The sequence below is a fragment of the Cyrtonyx montezumae genome, unplaced genomic scaffold, assembly GCF_038088225.1.
Source record: "Cyrtonyx montezumae isolate F1298 unplaced genomic scaffold, pur_monq_1.0 scaffold_3, whole genome shotgun sequence".
Lineage (NCBI taxonomy): Eukaryota > Metazoa > Chordata > Aves > Galliformes > Odontophoridae > Cyrtonyx > Cyrtonyx montezumae.
Window position 1 is genome coordinate 15,007,221 of NW_027072034.1, and position 24,340 is coordinate 15,031,560.

General features: G+C 38.1%; 1 protein-coding gene across 3 annotated transcripts in view; it reads right to left on the reverse strand.

Annotated features, from left to right (window-relative positions):
• The window catches only part of RBM26 (RNA binding motif protein 26), a 46,660-nt gene extending 25,215 nt beyond the window's left edge, over positions 1-21,445 (reverse strand). Inside the window, exons 1-11 of one of the 3 annotated variants that reach the window (XM_065744074.1) lie at positions 21,259-21,445; positions 10,723-10,841; positions 10,051-10,187; positions 9,212-9,300; positions 8,492-8,703; positions 6,528-6,788; positions 5,074-5,313; positions 2,879-3,046; positions 2,404-2,544; positions 1,461-1,569; positions 561-720 (exon numbers count right to left, since the gene is read on the reverse strand). In XM_065744074.1, coding sequence (XP_065600146.1) covers positions 561-720; positions 1,461-1,569; positions 2,404-2,544; positions 2,879-3,046; positions 5,074-5,313; positions 6,528-6,788; positions 8,492-8,703; positions 9,212-9,300; positions 10,051-10,187; positions 10,723-10,841; positions 21,259-21,329 — 1,707 coding nt within the window. In that variant the 5' untranslated portion in view covers positions 21,330-21,445. The remainder of the gene's footprint in view (positions 1-560; positions 721-1,460; positions 1,570-2,403; positions 2,545-2,878; positions 3,047-5,073; positions 5,314-6,527; positions 6,789-8,491; positions 8,704-9,211; positions 9,301-10,050; positions 10,188-10,722; positions 10,842-21,258) is intronic. The other 2 variants (XM_065744075.1, XM_065744076.1) reach the window with 2 other exon arrangements.
• Positions 21,446-24,340: the final 2,895 nt, after the last annotated feature.

Genomic DNA, 24,340 nt, shown 5'->3' on the forward strand with positions numbered 1-24,340 from the left:
TTTCCCACTGATGATTCTGTTTGAAAAGTCTAGTGTTGAGAAGAAACTTTGAGATTATGCTAATGAACTTCAATACACTTAAATAAGAAAATCTCAGCAGTACAACTTTCTAAACAGATGTGTAGCTGCTTGAAAGACGAGAAAGAATCACTGGAATTCATGTGAACAGTGCCACACTTTGTATCAGATCTAAACAACAAAATTCAGTTTAGTTTTTCTCCTTTAGATATGAACATATTATCTAAGATACCTTCAAAGAACAAAATTACATCTTCTGGAAGCAAGCACAATTTGCAATCTCTGTCCCTCCCACACCCTCTTTTCCACACCCTCTTTCCCTCATTCCTTTCCTTACTGAATCAAACTACCAGCTAGTATACACATATTCACAGATAAATATTATTTAGCCATTTAGTAGTTCTAGAGAAATTTCAATTCCCTATGTTTAGATGGACACAGGAAGTTCATTCTCTGTTATACCAGTGTACAATACAGAAATTCTCCTTTTATTAATTACACCCAGAATTAAGCCAAAGCATCTTCTCTTATTTGACTCTTACCTGCAAGTTGACCAAATTTCCAAATTTACTGAAGTGCTCATTAAGTTTGCTGATATTGTTAAGTTCTGGAGGAACTTTCCTCAATTCAAGTTTTGTGTTTTCATTTCCAAACTGTACCTTCTTCTGGAAACCTGGACTATTTGTTCTGTTAAAATTTTGCCTGCAACAAATAAGAAACAAGCCAGAAATGCACAGTAAGCTACCAAATACAGTGTAAAAATTAATATGCTTACACTGGATTGCACGTTTCACACAGGAAGTTTGGCAGATTAATAAAATCAAATGCCATACAGTTTTGAAAGGTATCGAAGAGGATGGTACACAGGTCTCTACACCTGCACTTTTGCTCATCCATATTCTCACCGTACCTCACCAGAAAAATCTCTAAGATAATTCACAATAGTTTGATTGCATCAGTAACTCCTGACTAATCCACAATAACTGTCTCCAAATGCTGCTGCTTCTCAAACATTCCCCTGAATCTCTTCACCAGTATAACAAATTCCTAATACCTTCCTCAGTCACAGTAACATCTTAAAATCCCTTCCAACATTTTATCCCAGGTACATCTGGACTCCAAGCACCACATTCCACATTTTGTCAGTAACATACCTGGCAGTCTGATCCAAAATGGTAATGATAAAATTAGAAACTAAATCCAGTCACCTGCAGTATCATACCACAATGCTCTGCCATCTTACGTCATTCCAGCTTTCAGAGAGCAAATTTAATCCAAAACAACACTTGCTATCTCTTCAGTTCTGAGAGATTACAGCCAATTACAGCTCATTCACTCTTTAACTTGCTTGCAATTTATGTAATTTATACACATTTCAGAACTCATGAGAGCTCTCCACTGACCTACAACTCTAAGCCAAGCTTGTGTTAATGACCACTCACTTGTCAAACCAAGTCTTCTTTGTAGGAACTCCACCATCTGCACCAATTGTTCTTTTCCTGGATTCAGCATCTACCACTATTCTCATGCTGCTTTTATTAGGAGGTTTTTCTGTAAACAGATGAAAATGTTAGTTCTTCTGTTTTCTGTTTACTCTGAATTTGCATTGAAAAAAACAACTGATCCTTGTTAAAAAATTGCATCTTGGTTGCAGACTAATCTTCTTAATCTTAACTATCAACAGATGCTAAAAACATATAACAGTTTTCACTTTGTCACATTAACATCATGCAACAGGAAAACAAAAGAAGAGTGACAGAATGCATCTGCCTCCATTCACAACATCCCATACTGAGGGTTTGAACCACATTTGCTTACACCTCCTTTCTTCTACTACAAGGCACACACAAAAATGTTAATGATAGAAAATGCAGGATACTCCATAACCCTGACAACTAGAAACAAGATAGCAGGGTGAGGGGGAAAGGAAGTGGCTCTTTCTGAAGAACAGGAATTGTACCAGGGAAGGTGAGGAGAGCATCCTCACTGAAAATATATAAACAATAACCTGAGATTAAATACAAATACATACTGATATAACTAAATCCATGTTCAAAACAACCATTTTCATTTATCACCCTTTCTCACTTTGTATGCAGCTACTTCTTTCTCAGGGCCATGGGAACCACGAGTTAAACATCACTGATGTTTAAAAAAAAACCATCCAAGTGTATATCAGTAGGATATTTCAGTAACAGATTTCATTTTATCTTCCAAAAAACACACAAATTAAGAATAAAAAAAATTCCTTGCTTAACTAAGCTTCTCTTACCTACGGAAGACATTTAAAACATGCAACAGTTTCCATTATTAGATTCTCAGAAAAGTTCAATTTACACTAATGTAAGAAATCTAACTAAACTAAGTATATATTTGAGAGCATACCTCTAGGTGGTAGATCCATATCACCTGATGTGAGTCCTATCAAATTTGGTCTTTGAGCATGTACTCTATGTCTATACATAGGTCTGGAAGTGTTTGTTATACTTGGAGCTTCTGGATTATAGCCATCTGTGTCATACGTTTCTGGTAACAAATAAATTGTCTAATTAAAATAAATTGCAGTTAAAAAAAGGGTTGCAAATATTACATTTCAACTAGTTACAAGAAACAATTAAAATGGAAAAGTCTGTCATATAAAAACTATCTTAAAGAATTACCACTCCATGTTATTATCACAATGAAAGCACTATTCCATAATCAAGATTTACATTTTACATGCATATTTTTTACTTCTGTTCTGAACTAAATTAAAAAAAAAAAACATTAAGTAACTAACACTCTAAAAATGATACAAACTATGAAATTATTATCACTAAACACACTATAATATGAATCAATGTTATTCTATTTAGCAAACCTTGTGGGCAAAGCCTCAGTACTACACCTGCTGTAAAAAGAGAGGGTGGAGCAGGAGGCGGCTGGTGATGAATACCCGTTGTAACAACAGTAGGAACTGAGCTAGTTGCTGAATTTGGGGGAGCATCCATGCCAGCAGGCTGCAATGGGGGAAGAGGAGGAGGTGGTCCTGCAAAAAAAAGAACAAACAATGTATTAGCGTATTATCCGCTAGACTTCCTTAACACTCAAACTAACTCATATGGAAATGATCTTTAGATTACTTAAAAAAAAAAAAAAAAAAAAACATTCAGAACCCCAGGTAACCCTATAGGCTTGTGGAGGTGTGACTGGCAGAAAAGCTGCCAGTGTGCCAAAGTGTGCCAAAGTGGAGGTGTGACTGGCAGAAGCTGCCTGGCAGAAAAGGACCTTGGTGTGCTGATGGATAGATGGCTGAATATGAGCCAGCAGTGTGCCCAGGTAGCCAAGAAGCCCAATGGCATCGTGGCTTGTATTAGGAATGGTGTGGTCAACAGGACTAGGGAAGTAATCCTGCCCCTCTACTCTGCACTGGAGAGGCCTCACCTCAAATACTGTGTTCAGTTCACTTCAATACAGAAAGGACACTGAGGTGCTGGAGCAGGTCCAAAGAAGGGCAACAAGGCTTGTGATGGGCTTGGAGAATACAGCCTATGAGGAGCAACTGAAAGAACTGGGGCTGCTTAGTCTGGGGAAGAGACGGCTGAGGGGAGACCTTATTGCTCTCTTTCAACATCTGAAAGGTAATTGCAGAGAGAGTGGGGTTGGTCTCTTCTCACTTGTGACAGGACAAGGGGAAACAGCCTCAAGTTGCACCAGGGGAGGCTTAGGTCAGATATAAGGAAAAGCTTCTTTACAGGAAGGGTTGTTAAGCACTGGAACAGGCTCCCTGCCAAGGAGGTGGTTGAGTCACCAACCCTGAATGTGTTTAAAAACCCATTTGGATGTGGTGCTTAGGGACACGATTTAGCAGCGGGTTGTTAAGAGTTAGGGTAGCATGGTTAGGTTGCAGTTAGACTTAATGATCCTGAAGGTCTTTTCCAACATCAGCAATTCTTTGCTTCTATGAAACCATTCCCATTAACAGGTGGCTCTAAACTCAAATCACAGACAAAAGCACTGCAATACTCAACATATTTCCAATTAATTTTTTTTCTGTAAACAAAAATCTCATTGCTAACCCAGTATTTACCTTCACCAACAAAAGTTCTTTAAAGTTATCTAAAACTCCCCCAGGGAAACAATTTTTTTAGATCACTGTAATAATATTATTTATTTCTACAAAAGGTAAAGTGACACTTCCAAAGCTAAACAGTCAATGCTGGCCTTCAAATTTATTATTAGTAAAAAACATTTTGAAAAAAAGACAAAATCGTGCATCTGCACTTCCCAAACAGACCTGGAAACACTAACTCTGGCAGAACTGATTATCCCAGCAAGACAGTTACTCCCTATAGTAAGTGAAATAAATAAATTCAGTTCTTACATAAAGATACTACTCTGAAAATCAAGCTCAAAAAACTTTCAAGCAATATCAAATGACAACCACTCTTGAGCAATTTTACCAAGTGGAACATCTAAGTTAATTAAAAGGAAAAGAAAAAAGAAGTAGCCACATTACATTAACACATCGCACAGTTTTTAAACCACATAAGGAATGTGAACACTAAACTGCTATTTAAAAAACAGCTAGGACACTAATCCTTAAACAATTTTCAGTGCTTGAATCAAAGCGTTTTCTAATCAATGAGTAAACACACAGAAGAATTTTGTTTCAAGTTAAAGGTTTAAAAAGGTTTCACGTTAAAAACATAATCTGTCATGAGATGTAAATTTAACACAGTCATGAACTCTCATTAATTTTAGTACTAAAAACAAAATGGCCAGTAGCTGTTTGTTTCCAGAGTTTTCCCTTCTTCTCTAATAGTAGTCATTTTTATGCAGTTTCTTTACACAAACTCAAGGAATTAAGTTTTGCTACGCCATGCCATGCTTTTACTTAAACACCACTTAAATATTACTTCTTATTCAAGATCCACACTTAATATGCAAATTAAACTGCAAAAATGTTCATAAAAAACAATACTGAGAACTCTGTGAAATTTCTTAAAATCATAATGAACATACTAAAAACAGCTTTATGCACTGCATACTTTATTTTTTTTTCCTCTAAACTACCTGTTACAGGTGGAAGGCTAGGTGGTAAGGGGCCTGGTGGTGGTACTGGAGGTCTAAGGTTAACAGGAGGAGGACTGAGAATTGGTGGAGGGGGAGGAAGTCCGGGAGGAGGTGGTCCTTCGACAACAGGGGGTTGTGCTGGAAAAGGCAGAATGCCAGGAAGATTCACATCTTCTACCACTACTGGATCGCTTCCATGATCAAAAGGGCACATATCTCCTCTCATACAGAAACCCTTTTCTGAAACATCAAAAACAAAAAGAGCTGTTAGTATTCAAGAGCTGTATGTACTACCTCAGCTTCAAGAAAAATTACAGAACACAGAAATAGAAAAGTTAACAAAAAATATAAATTCCACAGAAAGGCAAATGTGAACCTGAACGGGAAGTGAAGCATGCTGTAATTAGCTAGCCAGTAAAGATTTGAAGACAGCTACATCATAGCTTCCCAACAAAGCACCATCTGCTTCATACACAAAAACTGGAAATAGTAAGCTGCTACATAAGATGATCTTTTAAAGATACAATGTTTCAGTCAAGCTTGGAGATGTTATTTTAGAAGCATATCTGTCTACAGGTTCTGAACCCTCCTCAAAATCCTAGAGTTTTAGGCTACACCACAACACCCTGCAGCTCAACCTGAACTAGAAGAAAACTTCGAAACAACTACACTTTTACCACTAGGCATTCCCACGAGTTAGACCTGCTAACCTGAGACTGCAGCCATCAATTTCCTTTTTAAAAAACATGCTATTCTTCTAATCAGGGTTCTTATTATAAACTGACATAGGTATTAGACTTGTCATTTTCATATACAGCAGAAAAAAAAAGCCTCAGAAAACGACATTAGGAGGAAATTATATTCTGTTAACACGTTGACTGGTTGGACTTAGTTAAGTCAGTGCAAACTGCAACGGCCTCTTCCACTGGTAAGATGGAAAAAGACAGCATGAGATCTAGGTAAGCACAAAAGAGTACTCAATTTTAAGGAATATCTAATCTGTAAAGAACAGTTTAACATAAATCTAAGAAGTTAGAGCTCTTAAGTCTACTAGTAAATTAATCTTTCTTAGACAGGATGGAATAAAATCAAAAATCGATGACATCAGTGAGGTTCTAATTATGGCCAAATCAATCAAGTATAACACTCAGCTTGAACAAAAGATAAAATAAGAAAACTAGGTAAAAGTTCACTGGAATTCACATAAAAATCAATGTAATATCCCTCATCTATATAAAATAAATCCAATACATTAAAAGAAAACACAGAAGCACCAATAAAAACATCCAAAAGGTATCCCCTTAAAGAACAGGATAAATATGCATTCAAAAATTGTTACAGGAAAAACACAGTATGAAGGAAGAACAGGAAAAGAAAAACAAAAACATTTATCTTTTGAGAAAGAAGATTATCACAGCTGCAGCAAGCAATTGAAAAAAAAAATCTAGATTTACCATCATAATCTCTACAGCGTTTCTTTGGCAGTGGAGGTCTTCCATAGGAGTTGTGGTCCAGCTGCTCCTCGTGGAACTCTGACCAGCTTTCAGTAGTGTTATTTCCATGATGAGCAGGAGCAATAACAGTAATAGTGCTGCTCAGTGTAGGGACAGGATAGTGGCCAGATGAAATATTGGTTACAGAAGAAACTGGAGTATAATTGTTTTCTAACGGATCCGTTCTATCCATATCATATTTTGGTTTTCCCAAATCCCTTTCTGAAAATACAAGGGGGGAAAAACATTAATTGGATGATTAATTTTCACCAGAATATAGATACAGTAACTGGGTTGTTGTGCTCACTGCCCAGAGATGAGCCCCCATTCTTGGAGCTGTTCATAACTTGACTGAACAGAGCCCTGAGCAACCTGCTCCAGTTTGCCCACTTTGAGAACAAGCACTGGACTTGATGTTTTTCAGGAGCCTCTTCCAACCTCAACTATACCATGATCCTACGTTCCCAAGTTGTAATTTAAAATAAAAAAGAATCTTACAATTATATAGTCAACCACCAGAGTACACCATACCCATAATAAAAGAGAAAGTTTATTTAACTTCAAGCATAGTAGATTGTATGTAGCAATCCATATATTCTAAGAACTTTGTTTGTAAAGCTATCCTCAATAAAATGAAATTAACAAAAAAAGTAATCACCACTTGAAAATATCATAAAAGTGATATATCTGTAATGTTTCAAGACACTGTTTTACTGTTGTATCTTCATGTTAATACTCATCTTGTCTGCATCCAACTGTACACACTGAATCAAATACAAAGCCTTCTCACGACTGAAAAAATAATACTTGACAGGTGTGGAACACTCCTGGCCATAAACAGCAGTAGCATGATTTTTTACTCTAAGAGAATAACTTGCATGTATTTAATTTTTTAATACTATGAGCAATTAAACAGCAAACAAACAGATGAAGACAGTTGAGTCCTGTCACACAAGGTAAACTAGCATACTCAAACAACAGCACATTAAAGACTTATTAATAAAAGTGGCAGGCAAATATGAGTTAAACAGGCATTTCCTTATGTTCTTAGAAACAGAAACAAAGGTTTTACTGTAAGATACTACTTGTAAGACATTACAGTAAAATATTCATTAACTTAAGATTTAATGACACTGCAGTATGGCTATAGAACTTATGAATAAGCAGAATGAAAAATTTCTGCTTGCTAATTTTCAGGAATTCTACATTTCTGCTTGTAAGACCATGTTAGAAAAGCCCATTCTTCACAAACAAAAACAATAAACAGGAGATCTGCACTACAGTATTTTAACATCCGTGTTCTTTAAGTCAGGATAAAGAGATGATGCAAATCCTAGTGCTGTTTTTTGATTTATCAGTTGCAACTATCAGGAAAAAGCATTCACTTCAGATAAATAAACTTTAAAAAGAAGCTTTACTTGAACAGCAGAACTACTGTACTGAAAGAAGCCTAAAGTCCTACAGCTATGTGTGCTGATGTACATATTTACTATAGTAATTTCAGCCTCTTCCCAAGACACCAAAGGGAATACCACAAAAAGAATAGACCTGTACTATGCAGTTTAACAAGCAATTTGCTGACAAACACGTAGTTTCTGCCAGCCCTACCTTTCGAAATTAGTATTAATTTCTGCATATTCAAATATCCTACAGCTTAACAAAATGCAATTAACTTTGCTTTTTCTGCCTTCTCTGCTCGTTTCACATTTAGTAGTGGCCAACGGTATCAGAGAATTGTGAGAGAGAAGCGAAAATAAGAATTGAGAACATATCACATAAGCTTTGTATCCACAGAAAACAGCTAGAAGTTAACAATAAAACAAGAACAGTCATAGAAATTTTGGTACAGCTTGAAAACAGTTTTAGTCTAGTGTCTAAATTTTGTAAGCAGCATTCACCGTATTTTAGAGACCAACTGTTGGTACCTCTGCTTCGTGTTCTACTTCTGCTTCTGCTCCGGTCTCGATCCCTGTCCCGCAGTCTCTCTTTGCTCCAGCTCCTACTCCGACTCCTGCTGTAGCTTCGACTTCTCCCTCTTCTTCTGTTGTATCGATCCCTGTAGGAATCTCTTCTGGGAGGATTTCGGTCATAATCCCTCTTCCGAGAACGCTCATCTTTTTTCCTTTCGTCGCGGCTTCTAAATGTGCAAATTTGCTGATTGTTACTCAAAAGAATTAAAAATCTCTAACTATGGCAATGGTAAATAACATAAAAGACAAAAAAATGCAGTCCCTCCCTTCTCATCAAAAGACCATTAAAATACGTCTATTTGGTTTATGGATTTTACTTCCATCATCCAGATTGTTTCTGCCCCAAAATGCACCTTCTGCAAATTGAAATTATCAAAAAGATTAAGTGAGGGGAAAGCTTCTAAAGTAAAATTACAGGCATTCCAACTCAACAGTGAGCAGAATAAGTGTTGAAATTTAAACTACAAATCTAACATTAAAAAAATCGAAGTCAAAAGTAATGGTTATTAGACAGTTTACACCGTTTCTTATAACACATACTCTCAGCTTAAATGTAAGTTGCAATGGTTTTATTTTATTCCGAATAAGTGACTATATGTAAAGGAAATACTTGAAATGTCATGAAAGTCCAAATCCAGCTGATCGCAGATGTAAGAGATTAAGAAAAATTATTACCTGGTATCTCTGTAGCGTGAACTTGACTGAGGAGGGCTGTGATTCAGTCTCCTGGAGAACTTTTTCTCTCGCTCTTCCTCTTTAACTATCTGAATTTCAATTACATACATTAAATCAGTACATTATACTAAAGATTTCTGCACAATCCTATAAAAACAAAAATCTCAAATACTGAATGAAGCCTGCAGTGACAAATGAAATAAAACAAGATTTTTACTTCTAATACAATAACATACTAGATTTCTCATTTCTGAGAATATTCAGAGCACCTGCTGGGAGAAAATGAAGTAGTGCAAAAAACATTTATCACGCTGCACTGGAAATACATCTACTTTGGATGCAAGTGGAGAAATCCATACTGAGGTACAGTGGATGACCTGGGTGCAGAGGAATGTTCCATGAGTGGCATAATAATGTAGTTTCAGCAGGTTACCTGGGTCATAGAACCGTATAAACACCAGTGCCAGAATGCTTCCAGAATCAAGCAGCTGAAGGAATGAGGATTCATTCGGAATGGCAAATTAAAAGGGCAGTATTAATTAGAGCAGACTCCCAAGGAAAGAACTAATACAGGTTGTACCACACTTTCTATGATACCCAGGAAATCCGTGTGCACAGTCAGGACTATTCTGACTTACCTATGAAATTACACTACCTACGAGTTTACGTTCAGAAACACTGTGCATAAGAGGCACGAACCCTCAGACATTTTAAAGTTGCAGTGCAAATTCTGAGGCTAAACTTGGGGCTATTCATAAACAGACACAACGTGAACCAAGTAAATAAGCCAGGGGAATGAAGAAAAAAAGATACACAGTTAAAATAAAGACAGTGCTTACCTCCTCTTTTTTTGTCTCTTTTTCCTGGTGCTGAAAGAACTCTACTTTTAGGCTTCCTGACGATGGCTGTTCTGGTGGAGGTAGATAGCTTTTTGTATTCACAGCATCAAACAGTTTTTCCACAAATATCTGAGTTTCTAAGAGTAAAGAATAAAAACAAACAATCAGTATTCAAAACTTCTGTTAATGCTTGCTTTTAAAAACTAAAAAATCCTACCAGAAAGTTAGAACAATTAATTGTTTTTTTTTTTAAAGGACTTTTACAATGTCAAGAGACACATCAGTAATGACAATGTTTCATATAAGCATTCAATCAGTATTTCTGATGCCTTCTTATCAACCATCTAGAAGATTATTTTTTAATAGAGATTCAGTGCTTCTAATTCAGGCAGCAATTCTCAATATTCTTAATTTCCTTGTAGGAATAAAAACAAGCCAATAAAATAAAATAAATAATACTATATATATATATATATATACATACACACACACACACACACACAAATTGTCCTATACACCTGTGGTTCCGTCTTTTTTTTTTTATTGTTTCATGGCAACTGAATTACATGCTTCCAAATAACAAACCTGGCAAAGAAGTAAACACAGGACTCTATATTAAAAGTTTGAAATAAACAAAACCTTTTCACCCATGAATAACAACAAATACCATACCTTTCTGAAGAAATACATCCAGCTGATCAACACACAATGCTTTCAGCTCCTTTTCACTTTTATCCTTCTTTACCAAAGCCAGGACATATTTAGCTAGGGCAGATGGATCTGCATCACATCTGCAAATAGATTAACAAAAACATAGAAGAGATTAAATTATGAAACTGAATGTCTGAAACTTGTATCACCAATACCATATACAAGATCAAAGTCTTTCGTAGGAAGGTAATTGAAAAATATCAAGGGGTACTTTCTAAGAGTGAATCCAGAGATTAAGAATCATTAAGCATCACATTTTTCTCTGGTGAGGTGATTCCCTAGAAGCAAAATTTCCAAATACTTCACAGACCATTTCAGAACGAACTATTTAGGGTAGAACAGCTTTAACTGCCTAATAGTCCTGAAGAATAATAAAAGCTACACTAAGTACTTCCATAATATCTCAATTATGAGATCAGTGAAGATAAATCTGTAGTACTGACAAACTCTTAATGGTGTAAAGTTAGCCTATATAATTAGAAATGAATGCAGTAATACAGCAGAAGTGATGCTACTGAAAAGGAAAAAAGAAAGGAAGATTTACCATACACACACTGATGATATGCTAAAGACAACTGGCTTATTTAGGTGATGATCCAAGTTAGTACCACTACTTAAGTAATATTTTCAAGGAACTAATGAGGAAATAAAATCACACTGATGCATCCGAACTGCACATTGTCCCAATCAAAAATAACTGTGAAATTAGAATACAGTCAGGGAGCTGCACTGAATTTGAGTATTAAATAAATACTGTTCCAGTGAATAAGTACACGATGACCCAATAGAATAGAATAGCTACTACCAATCTCTTCTACATTAAACAAATGAAATTTCAGCACTGAGATTTAATGACTAATCTGACTGTTGATAACTTAAATGATGCGTTTTAGACACTGAAAGCATATCCTTCACAATATCATGCTAGATATTATGCTACCTAATTCCTCTCCTCAAAGAACCTATCTCCTGCACCACATCCTCCACACAAATACACCCATTAAGCAAAGGAAGCAGATCTGTCAGCATCTGTCTTAAGCAGACACTTTGGATACCCAGGGCTCACAACAGTGCTCTCTAAAGTTAGAGGTCAAAGCTTCAAACGTAACTCAGTGCCTTGCAGAAGGCAGGCAATAGCAGTATTTCATGCTGCAAAAGCAACCTGAGCTGCCAGGGGACGTGGCACGATTTTCAGTGTAAGTATGCATTATTCATAGATACATGAGATGAGAGCTTACAATCAGTTTCAACTCAAAAGGAATCTGCACACACAAAACAACAAAACACAACTGCACACTGCCAATTGAACAAGAGGCTGTACAGCAACTGAAAACTCTTCAGAAGTCTTTTCTTCCGAGTGTCATGTCTGCTTTACCTCAGTTCAGATTTGATAATTCTCTACCTACAACAAGAATGGTGTCCAAGCACCAAGTCATCTTGGAAACACAACTTCACACATCAAGAATGGCAGAACTGCTCTTGTGCTGCTGGCATGTGAGCACATCATCCACCCAGAAGATGTGGAAGCCAACGTCTAACATGCTGCCTGAGCAATGAGGCAGCAAGCAGCGAGAGGTCTCATCCAAGAGAGCCCCCATGGGGTTCACATCCTATTGTTCCTTAATCTGACTTCAACAGAAATCCTACAGAGGATTTCCATCCTTTTCTGAGTTTAAAGATGAATGACAGCTCAGAACATTAGGGTGCTGTTTTCATATTTTCTACCAACAGTCATAAAAGAAAAGTAATTTGAGGAGGAGGGGGAAATTTTCACATGATAATCCCTCTCGTCGCTGTCGTTTCTTCTCCTTTCTATTCTTCACAAATACTAGATAAAAATTCAACTTAAAAGTGTTTCATTTATTCCCACAATTTTTTTGCTAACAGAAAGACAGAAGTCACTAACGAGTCATGGCAGATGAGTGCATCCATAATTATTCAGTAAACAAGAGCAAAACAAAAAAGCAGAAAAAAAAAATCAAGTAAAAAGCCACAGATGTCAGTTACTGCAGTTTATTAAACCTCCAGCTGCTACAAGACTATAAGACAGCCTCATATTCAGCTTAAAATAATTCCTTTCCCATCAGCAGGATAGAAAATACAAAATCTTGTCTGTAAATCCATCTATATTCCAAAAGGTTTAATGCTAACACATGCTACATACACACAGTCACTGCTTTTTTCCCCCTCATCCCACACAGATACTGTTTGTCTCCTGCACAGTGATCCCAGAATTGCATTCCATCCACTGAATTAACTTCAAGCTACTCTCAAGAAAATATCCCCAATAAAAACATACATTCATTTGGCTCCAAAAGAGAGAGCCACCCTTTCCCATGGCACTGTTGTACAATTTATGACTCCATACGTGGAATTACCACATACAAACAAAACAAATGTACTGAATTCTAACATTACTATTCAATATATAAGCATAGCAATTCTCCTATACACAACCAGGAGAACTTAAATGCATATTTTTACTTCAAAAGCAGATATTTCCAGCCATTCAAAAAAAATCTATGTATATATATATATACACACATATATATGAGAAATACTAGCAAAGATGAATTACTTCATAATGTGTTTTGCAGTAGAATGAGATGGAAAAAATCTTTTCATAAACTAACAGCATACTAGTTAATTTAGAAAACTTTATGGTATGTTTACATTAAGTTTGCAGCATGATCTTCCATTTTCACTGGTTCTCAGAGGTTTTTTTTTCCTCAAGATGGTAGAAAAATTCTATTGCTAGCAGCAGGTGGAAGAGAGGAATAAGAGATCACTTCACAAAAACAACTGCTTTACTTTACAAAACTGTGGATACAGTCTGATAATTTCTGTTTTCTATTAGCGTTCTGGGGGGAAGGTTGTTTTCATAAAAAGCAACTCCTCTGGACATTCTCACTCCCAACACAACTCTGAAATACTGTGTATAGATTCTCCATCCTTAGTCCTGTTAAAATCTGATGGGTAGGATTATGGGAGGCTTGCTGGTATGCAATTTGTACATTCTCTAGTTTAATAATCTTTGCTTACAGAACGGGAGTCTGCGTGTGTAGATATTCATGCATGCACAATAAAGATACTGCAGATATATTGTGTATTGTTTCATCCATTCTGAGGTAGTTTTATCAACTTTCTTAAGCTCTTTGACTTGGATTTCATACTCATTTAGATAAGACAACACTTTATTAAGCATTGGCACTTTAACTGAAATAGGAAAGCCACTCATGCTGACAGCAGCCAAATATACTGTGCAACGGAAATGGTTCATCATACAGCATAGAGCATATCTTCCTCTTGCACACTGCATGAGGGAAGTCCTTAACTGAGTGTTTAGAAAAAAATACACAATGAGACTACTACCTACAAATTTCAAACAGTTTAAGCAGCATTTCTAATTTTTCAATAAATTTATACGCCGATTACATCATTCACTGGGTACTACAAATTTTTAACTGCTACAAGTTTGAATGCTTAACTTAACCTGAATGTAGTGCAGGACATTAAGGACCTCAGCCAGAATCAAACATATGCAGAAGTCTGACCAGTTTAGATTTAACTTCATTCTCATGCTAACATTTGGTTAGTAAGAAAACATTCACATGCATTTAAACAAGTAAAATAACATTTCACAGCATTAAATCTCCTACGTGCCCTCAAGTTTTCATAGGCCTGCGCTACACACAACAATAATCACATGAATTTATCCTTGTCTTATTACTTCTTTTAAATGAGCAAAGCATGTTTGGTATAAGCAATGATCCAACTTCCACTGCAGGATGTACATCCCAGCATCTGCTACAATTAAACAACACAGCACATTTTCTTACACCCACACTCTGGATACACGATCTTGATCAGAAACACAAAATGTTTTTACCCCTGGCATTGCTTTTTTGCAGAGCCTACTACATTACTCAAACATACTGTGCCCACTGCTCTAAGCTAGACAAGGGAGACTGCTATAGAAATCCTGCTTTAGTAAAAACTACCTAGCATTCAGTCATACACAGACAAAAAACTCTCACTAGAACTCTACGTGTTCTTCAAGGAACAATCTGGATACCTTAACTACTAACCACTGGAAGAGAGCTTCAGAAAGCAAGGTCATACCCATCAAACACTCTGCTCCACTGCACAAGCAGGAGTACACAGCTACAACAAAACTCAAGGAAAATGTCAAAACCCTCTTTCAAAACCCATTGTTTCCAATCTCGTTCAATTTTACAGAAGTCATTTCAAATAACCATTTCAAATGTGGAAAAAAGCAGCACAAGAAAACTAAACATGTAAAAGTTTAAGCCGTAAAAAGATTTAAGCACTGAATATTTCAGAATGTATGAGTAACTTGGTTGAAAAGCAGTTCCTTCTCTGCACGGACTCTTTCTCCCCTCTAATTTAGTTTCAAAATTGTAGCTTAATTCTTTGCAATTCTTTAAGCAACATTCAACCTATCAGTTTCCAATATTCAGATTTACATACTTTAAAACATATAGGTTCTGAGAACTTTAATTTTTATAAACATATTTAATTACATGAATTAATCTACAAATTCAGTGAGTATGTATTGTATGAAATTTGTGGAGAAATTTTTCTGGTGTAGCTAGCTAGCTGGACACAAAAGAATCTCTTATTAACAAAGCTTATATTGACTTAAAAAGACTACAGCAAAATAGCTCCAGGTAATTCAGCAAAGCAGATAAGCTAATCAGCAAAATACCTTTGTACGTAAACACTGTATAGCCATTTTATAACATTCAGAGAACAAATAGCCAATAAACGTCTCCCCAAGTAGTAAGGAAGAATAAACTTTGACTACACTAAGGATGTATTCTGCCAGTGCTTAAGCAAAGTCTACTCTCTGGGACTGGGGAAAAGCAAGGAACAAGAAGAGAAACTTCCACCAAGTGTCCCTGTAGCCAAAAGGCTATTTGTTAATTTCACATACATCTATGTGTTTCCATCTAATGCCTAGAACCTCAACCTAAAGTTCACTTAGGAGTCAGCTAGTGCACACATGTTTTTTCACAAAGGTAAAAGAAGCTACAAGGGTTTTTCTTTTGCTTTTTTAAGAATGAATGTACCTTTAAATGAAGGTGCTGTGAGTCCTGAAACTAGTTTCTCAACAAATTTAAACTACTACAATACACTGAAACCACAAATGGCATGCAAATTATCTTTCTGTAAAGGAAGTAACATGTAGGTGCATGTTATTTGTCTCACCTTGATCCTCAGAAATAACTTTAACTTCACAATCCACTTTTGTTGCCTAAAGATTAATATTTATACTTCTCCAGCACACTGTTTGGTCCTTGACATTATCCACTGTGGACACAGCTATGTTTGAGAGCTTTGCATTTGCAGGTGTGAGGATGTGCAAGAAAGCCTTGCCCCTTACTGGGCAGAACAAGCAGCCTAAAGCAGATATTTGATTATGTTGCTACAAGATTCTGTGCTCAAAAACCTGTAAAAAGCTACAGAACTCAGAAATTCAATGACTGACAGATTCATTCAACAAGGCCTGACCTATCTTCAGACATCACTCCTCTAATGGCCACTTTCAATAGCTCTTTATAAGCACACAGAAGTACACTGAGGAATGCAACAGCCACCAATGCTCTTATACAAGATGCTGATGTTATCACTGTAGTTCTAGAATATGATATCCCAATCTGACAGGCTCATACAGCTGCAACCAGCAAACAACAGCTTAAAATGCCACCTTCTAGACTCAAAACAGCACTCGAGAGGTGCAATAGCTGTTAGTTTGCTGGTTGTTCAGCACACGTTCAACACAGAAAGCAAAGATCACTGTTTTACCTGTGACTTGTGATGCAGTCAAGGAGTTCCATTTCACCAATGGTGACATACGTCATAAGAACAAGGGACCAACAAAACAAGAATAATTTTCACATATTTTATTTCCTGATTTCACGTACCCCTTCTTATAACCCAATGCTGTAATCCTGTCACAGTACCTTTTCCAAATAAGCTTAACAGTATCAGAACTGAAAGTTAGAAATATGTGACTCTCACGAGTTACATGAAAAACTACAAAATATAACAGATGCAGAGGAGTAACTTCCCCAGTACAAAGTGATGGAAAAATTATGTGCATTCATGCTTAATTTATAATATACTTCACATTCAAGTTTTAACTCTAAATTAAATGAACCTTTTTTTTCTTGCTATGCTTTAAAACTCAGGAAGCTTATGGGAAATTAAACTGAAACCTCCTGATGGGTTATTAAGTCTTTCTGGCAGGATAGTGGACACCATGAACATACAAAGGCATGTTTAAGATTTTCATTTCAATTTCTATTCTTTCAGTAACTTGTGTCATCATCATACTCTTTACACCATTGTTAAACCTTCTTCATTCACCTTCCTTAAGCTAGTGAGTGAAGATGACTAACCAGCAACCTACTAATAATTAAGCAAGATCCAAACACATAAGTAACATGATGAGATTTTAACAACAAAAGGTTGAAAAACACAGCAAGCAGGAGAAGAGCGAAGACACAGGAGAATGCCAGCACATTCTGTTCCCCATAAATATTCTAATGACAAATATACTCAAAATATTCTTCAAAAAAATTTGGATTTTATTCTGTCAAAATAGTTTAGATACCATTATCATTTACAGAATTACATGACGCAAAAAGCCCTTCAATTTTAATGAGGGATGCCTAAATATTGCACAAACACTGTTTCAGATTTTTTTTTCATCTTCTTTGTAAGTCTGACTTAGCAACTGAACAAATGTTTTCAGAAACCTAAATACAGCAAAGAGGGGGGAAAAAAAAGATACAGGAAGCTCACTCCACTTGTAAGTAAAATTCAGTAGGCCAGAAGATTTTAATTACACTTATTTTACACAAAGTAATTAAAAACAATATAATTTTCCACAGTGAAGAATTAGGGCAAGGGGGAGAATATTACAGCATCTTACAAAGGCAAGGTGCTCGAGAGCGGCATTTACACAAAACAGTCAGCAACAGAACGAAAAAGACCTGCCATCCTAACAATCTGCCAAGCCACATCCTGACATTCTAGCAAGCATACACACACAGTTTATAGATCTAGAACAGACTTGCAGAAAAGAAATCCATCACAATAGAAAGGGCTTAGCAAAGCCTTAGTACAAAATGTAGAGGTGATGGACATGAGGTTATACTTCAAGTTTAATGTTACTTTCAAATACATTACAGGAGTCATACCATGGTCGAGAAAAAATTATGTAATACTAGGAAGCAAGCACACTGCAGTCTGCAAGCTGTGAAGACAATCGCTGACACGCTATCTTCTTCCCAGAGCCAGCGTGAGTTAAACGTACAGGACAGTTCTAGTCAACACAAAGCAGCCACTTCTACTTTGTTTACACTGCTACTACACTCACATACACCTATCATTAATGCTTGTATGCATGTTATGTAATTCACTGTGAACCAAATGCAGTTGTTTTGAAGTTATTTCCAAAACCACATACACTGAGAAAAAATAAGGAAAAATAGGCCTATACTTTGGAGAACTGAAGAAAGCCACTGGAGAAGTACCACCCCTCAAGTAGAGCTGGAATGCACATATGCCCCAGCATAGTATTCCTTGACATTTCTGCCTTAGTGCAACACACCCCATCTTGGTTACAGTGTTTGTATGGAGGATCACAAAGGCTTTGAAAAAGGCATCAGGTCAGTCGAGGAAGAAAATAAATACATTCTGAAACCTATATTCTGACATTCTCTCCCCACCCTCCACTCCTCCCTGCTCCAAACACTACAAAATGTACTTCCTAGAGGCACCACCTGCAAGTAACCCAACAACATCCAGTTTACAGAAACATATACACAACGCTTGTTTCATTATACTCTAAATGTTCACATACCTGCTGTTGCTTTAAAATATAAAGATAATTTATTTAGTTAGAGGAAGCAGCCTTTATGGATATTACTGTTTTCTATTTGTGAAATATACCTTTCAGGATTATACATGCTACAGCCTTCACAACAAATTACACACTCTGATGAAAAAGTCCTGGATACTTTGAAACTGACAACTTGGAAAACAACAGCTACCTTCCTAGCTCTAGATATTCAGCACACAAGCTTAGCATACATAGAGGTGTGCAGGAATCTTCTTCACTTGCTTTCTTCAAAACTATTTCACACCTTACAACTGTCAAAACACCACCACCATAAGGATGTGATGATAGGTTTCTTAGTCTAATTGAGAAATTCAGCTGCTTATCTTGCAGCTAAAAGTTTCCATTAAGAGCCATCAGATGTACACCCCTAGCACATTTTCTGTTTAATTAGAAGGAAAAGACAAGTAAAAGGTTATTTTCAGCCTACAGTAACACCTCCAGGTAACCGGCACTCAGGGCCTCAAGGTGCTAGGGCAACACCTGCAGTGCTAAACAACAAACTGCATACTGCAGTTCTCATACAGACAGAAGCTATTGGCTATAGGTATACACTTCAGGCACCTCAGCTCAGAAACATCTCCAAGGTACTTGACTGCTGGGAAATGACAGCATCTCTACACTACGATGCATAGGGGGACGATGCCATTGCACGGAACAGAGCACAAAACTCAGAGGCAGCTGAGTTTAACAGTTCCTGCTGGCTTTCTTCCTTCCAAACTGAAAATTCAGAAAACTGAACATCATCCAGGTCAGCAACTAGCTACCTGATAACATACATTTCAAGCATGAGAACCATATCTGAGCTGTTCACATTTAAGCTTAAGAGAAACATCCTGATGCCTTAAGTGACTGAAAACAGAAAATCATACTGACCTCAAACCCTGAAAACTCCAAACTCCAGCCTTTAACTGTTGACTATCACTAGCAAACAGCAGATAAACAGAGGAACAGTGTACATCCAAGGCTTTTCACCACAAGAAGTTACCACTGCTCGTCACTGATGAATGAAGCCTGGGGAGAGCTGAGGAATCATAACCACCTCTAGCTAAAATCTATCTGGCTGATGCTTTTTAGATTGTTTGTAGGGAATCTAAAATAAACAAGTACAGTGAAGCTTCAGCTTCTGATGTGCAATACTCAAAGGCAGAGAAGCAGGCTCAAAAGGCTCAAAAGCAGAGAAGCCTATGGATACAGACCTGTAAAATCAAAATAACCTAGTATATGCACTCAAGAAAGAGTATAATTTTGAAGTCAATTGAAGCCCTACTGCAAACACCAGTGGACTTCCAGTCTCAGGTTTCACAGAATTTGACAATAGTCCTAAACTGTTCAAAGGTAGCACATCAATCCCCAGGCAACTGTCTAACTGAGAATGCCCTACCATTTCAAACTAACCAGCATTTATGTGGGAAACTACAAGACTTTCCAAAGTTAAGTACTGCCTGTTGCAAATCTCCTGAACAGTATGCTCTAAAGACACATCAAAGTCCTCATTAACAGAAGTTTCACAGATGAAAACATTGAGATATTAACAAGCAACACCCTGCATTAGAAGACTACTGCGAGTAACAGGTCAGCTAGATCTATTACCACAGAACAGAGCGTGCTTTGTTATTTCAGTAACACCTTATATTAACACAAGAGGAAGATTAGTTCACCGCCTTCGTAAGAAAGACATCTATATTTTTCTGAACAAAACTCAAAACACGATTCTATCACAGTACTAAGGATTAAATCTTATACATAAAGTGCACTCAGGGAAATTTTGTGCAGGCCTAATTCAAAGTCCACAAGAATTTAGCTCAAGAGTCACTACTTCAGAGCTGTGTTTTCATTGGATCTTATGGAAAAAAAGAATGTCTCCCCAGTTCCTGAGCTTTATTTGGGCTATTTCATCGTGGGCCACGCAAACTGTGTGTGTACTTAACTAATGCCTATGGAAGCCATAGAGCTGATCCCCCTCTCCACCTCAATTCAATAGTGTCAGAGTAAAGCCCACCACAGACTAGGAACTTGAAAGTAAAGTTAATGCTAGAGTTCATTTATAAGCTCTAGGTATGTTGACTCAAATCACGCTCCACCAGCTTAATACCGACATGTTAGAGTGCTGTTTCGTAATGGCAAGACAAGAGCTCGCCCTGATCCAAAACGCCTATAGGCACCACACTCCCAAAACGCTAAACATTTAGAACCAACTTCCCATATTAACGTTACCACGATATTATCCAGCGAGGAAACATTTGTACTCCGTGGTCTGAGTATCTGCAGAAAGCCTCGTGCTACACGGGAGCCCTCGGAGCGCGGCAGCCGGAGGCCCGCATTACCTCCACTCACTACAAAGGGAGGGAAGACGGGCGCGACCGACAAGCACGGTCGCTAGGGGGAGACGCCGCATCCTCCCGAGAAGGACAGCGCTGCCTCCCCGCCGAGAACAGCGGGGGCACGGCGCGGCCCCGCGGTGCCCCACGGAGGCGGGGGAGCGCCGAGGGTAGCAGCCGGAGCTTCGCGCCTTTACCGAGGGAGGGTTACACGGGAGGGAGAGAGGCAGGGTCGCGGCTACTCACATGGGCTCCAACGTTTTGCTGAGCCAGGATTTCAGCGCCTCGAAGTTTTCTATGATCATTTTAACCACCATCCAGAGCGGCCCGGGCCCCGCGCCTCCCCGGCAGCAGCGCCGCCAACGACGGCGGCGGGCTCCGTGCCGCCCCGCCGCCCGGGACCCCGGCTCCCGCCGCGCCTCCCCCCGCCCCCCGAGGCCGCCTCCCGCTTCGGCAGAGGCCGCTCGGCAGGGGCAGGAGGCCCAGCGCCACGAAGGGGGGCGGAACCAGCCGAACGGCGGCTGCTCCCCGCGAGCCCCGCTCTCGCTTCTCCTCCGCCGGCAAACGCGGCCCAGCCGCCCCGCGCTAACCCGCTTCCTGCTTCTCGGTAGCGGCCCCGAAACGCGCCGCCCCCCACCCCTCGCCCCTCAGCCGCAGAGCGAAGCAGAACGAACGAGCGAGAGAGCGGGTAAGATGGCGACGCGCCGCTGTCGCGAGCATAAGGAGTCTCGCGAGAAGAGGCGGGGCAAGGGCGGGCTGCGCGGCGGCCGCGTGGGCGGCAATGGCGGTAGCCGTGGGTCGGCGAGTCTGGCTGTGGGGGAGTAGATCTTCTTGTGAAGGCTAGGGGATGCTGTCACAACGAAACGCGTCTTTGAGAAACAGAAAAGAGCTAGAGTGCCTCCCCTTCCCCTGTGACACAAAAGTCTCATAAACAGCTGGAAAGCTGGTTAAAATCACTTAACAAATAATAAAAAACCTGAGTTGTCCTGCGAGATACCTGAAATAGCAATAAGTACTGATGCTTTGTTTTTGTTTTTGTTTTCAGTACTTCGCGTTGCCGACTGAACGAGTGCAGTTGTTCAGAGTGATGAACAATATGGCTGGCGTGATTTTATCTGCCTAGATCAGTAGACTTAAGACAGATGAGCACCTCAGGTTGTGAAGTGTTTAATGTAGTCATCAAACGGAGGCAGCCATCCCAAGGGAGCAGTTGAGTGACTGAGGGCAGAGCAGATACATGGCTGTTGAGCTGCCTTCCTCTTACCCAAACTCTATAGCTGTGAGAAATCAGGCTAGACTGGACAGCAACTTGGATCTGGACCGGTCTGTCACTGTGTCAGTGTCCTGATATCCTACCTACGCTACGTGGAACCGGGATAAAAGCAGAAGTAGTCTTGGAGTGCACTGGTGAAGATGTGTTTGGATGCAGGAATGCCAGGCTGCTGTCCTGACTGCAGAACTCCTTCAAGATTCATCCCTATATTCCCCTGCTGGTAGCAGCCCACCACAGACCCTTAGCACCTACTTCCCCCTGAAAAATATTTATCTGACCCTGTTACAGAGCAAGGACTGTAGTCTATTACAGTCTTTTTTTTTTTTTTTTTTCATGCTCCTGAGTGGAACTTGACCTCTGCAGGGAATACAGAGCTAAATAAGCCAACCAGTAAAACTACCAGTTCTGCAGGTACTTCTGTGAGGTCTTTGCAATTTCAAGATATACTTTAATTTTTCTGCACAGTGAAGAGTGCATAGCACATCCAGTCAGTAGACAAAAGCTCACCAGCATGTTAAATTCTTTGGAGGCTGTTTTATACGCATAAAAATGTCCTTAGCTCACAATCACCAAGATGTAAGTTAATTCCCCTTGAACGTGTAAAAGCATTATTAAGATTGGGTATGATCTGCCTTTGAAGGGACAGGCACACAGAAATCAGACATTGTAATAAGAATCTGTCCCTTAATCCTTTGCAAAAAAACGATGTCTAGTAGAAATAATTAAGGGAAAACACTGTGTCAGTTTGCTTCACTATCATCTTGGTAACTACCTTAAATATACAACCCAGCAAGAAAACGTGGCCTCCACTTCTTTCCCTCATAAAATGTTTGGATATAATGATTTTAGCAACTTTTCTGCATCTGACACCTTATTTTCTAAACTGCTGTTGAGCTATCCAAAAGCACACTGTTGTAAGTAAATAAAATTTGTGACCCACAAATGTATTTCACAGGTACATTTTATGCACTTTGCCTGCGTGTGATTTATTAACATTACAATGCTGATAGAAGCATGCACTATCACCCTTCTGTAGCAATAGTGACTATAATAAATACATTTATACTTGCTGACATTTCCTCTTCCAGTGTTTGCAGAGTAAAATTTAGGCCTTATAAAGTTTTAGAACCAATATCTTCAGAAGTTGCCAGAATAGTAACTATAGCACTTTTAAAGCAATTTTAATTTAATTTCATGGCAGGAGTTAGAGGAAACCAAAATGAAAAAGTATTAATTAGATCTGAGAATAAAATTTCCTCTGACATATAAGGTAGCTTCTTTGCATAGGATGGCTTCCATTTAACACACTGCATCAAAAGAATCTTAGTTTACAAAGTAAGAAGTAGTCTTTACTTAAACTGTAGTCACACATGAAATCAGCAGTTTAATTGAAAAACATCTTGAAAATCATATTTCATTTAATGTAACATAATAGAGAATCTGTGCAGAGGGTCAGAGTAATTATTAACTTGTTGTACTTCTGTGAAACAAATAACCTACTATTTCTCCCATACCTGATCAGTGTAAAGTTCATAAACTGTACAAGAGAAAAAAAAAAGATTATACAGGTCACTGCTACCTGTATAATGAAAGTCAGAAAGAAGATATGAAGAGAAAAAATGATTTTTTTTAAAAGCTTGGAAACTAACAAATGAAGACTTTAAAGCACTCTTCTTAGGTTTCTACAATTTTAATATCTTCATCTAGAAAATCTATTCCGGTTACTAAATGACAGTGATAGAGACCAAACTTTTGATTGAAACTAAATCACAGATATTGCAAAATATGAAAATAGACAGATACATGCTTGGAATTAACGTAGAAAGTGCATTTTAACATCAATAATCTTTAAGTATAAATAAGCTGTCACACTAATAAAGAAATGCAAATCTAATTCTCTAATTTATTTATGCATCAGAATTACTGATTCCTACTAGAACTTTTAGTTTATAAAGACACTCTTAAGTTCTTTAGCATAGTACAGATGTTTTCATATATAATAACTCCCAAGTTCATAAGTTTGTTCTCTTATCTCTTTCATTTTTTACACCTAAA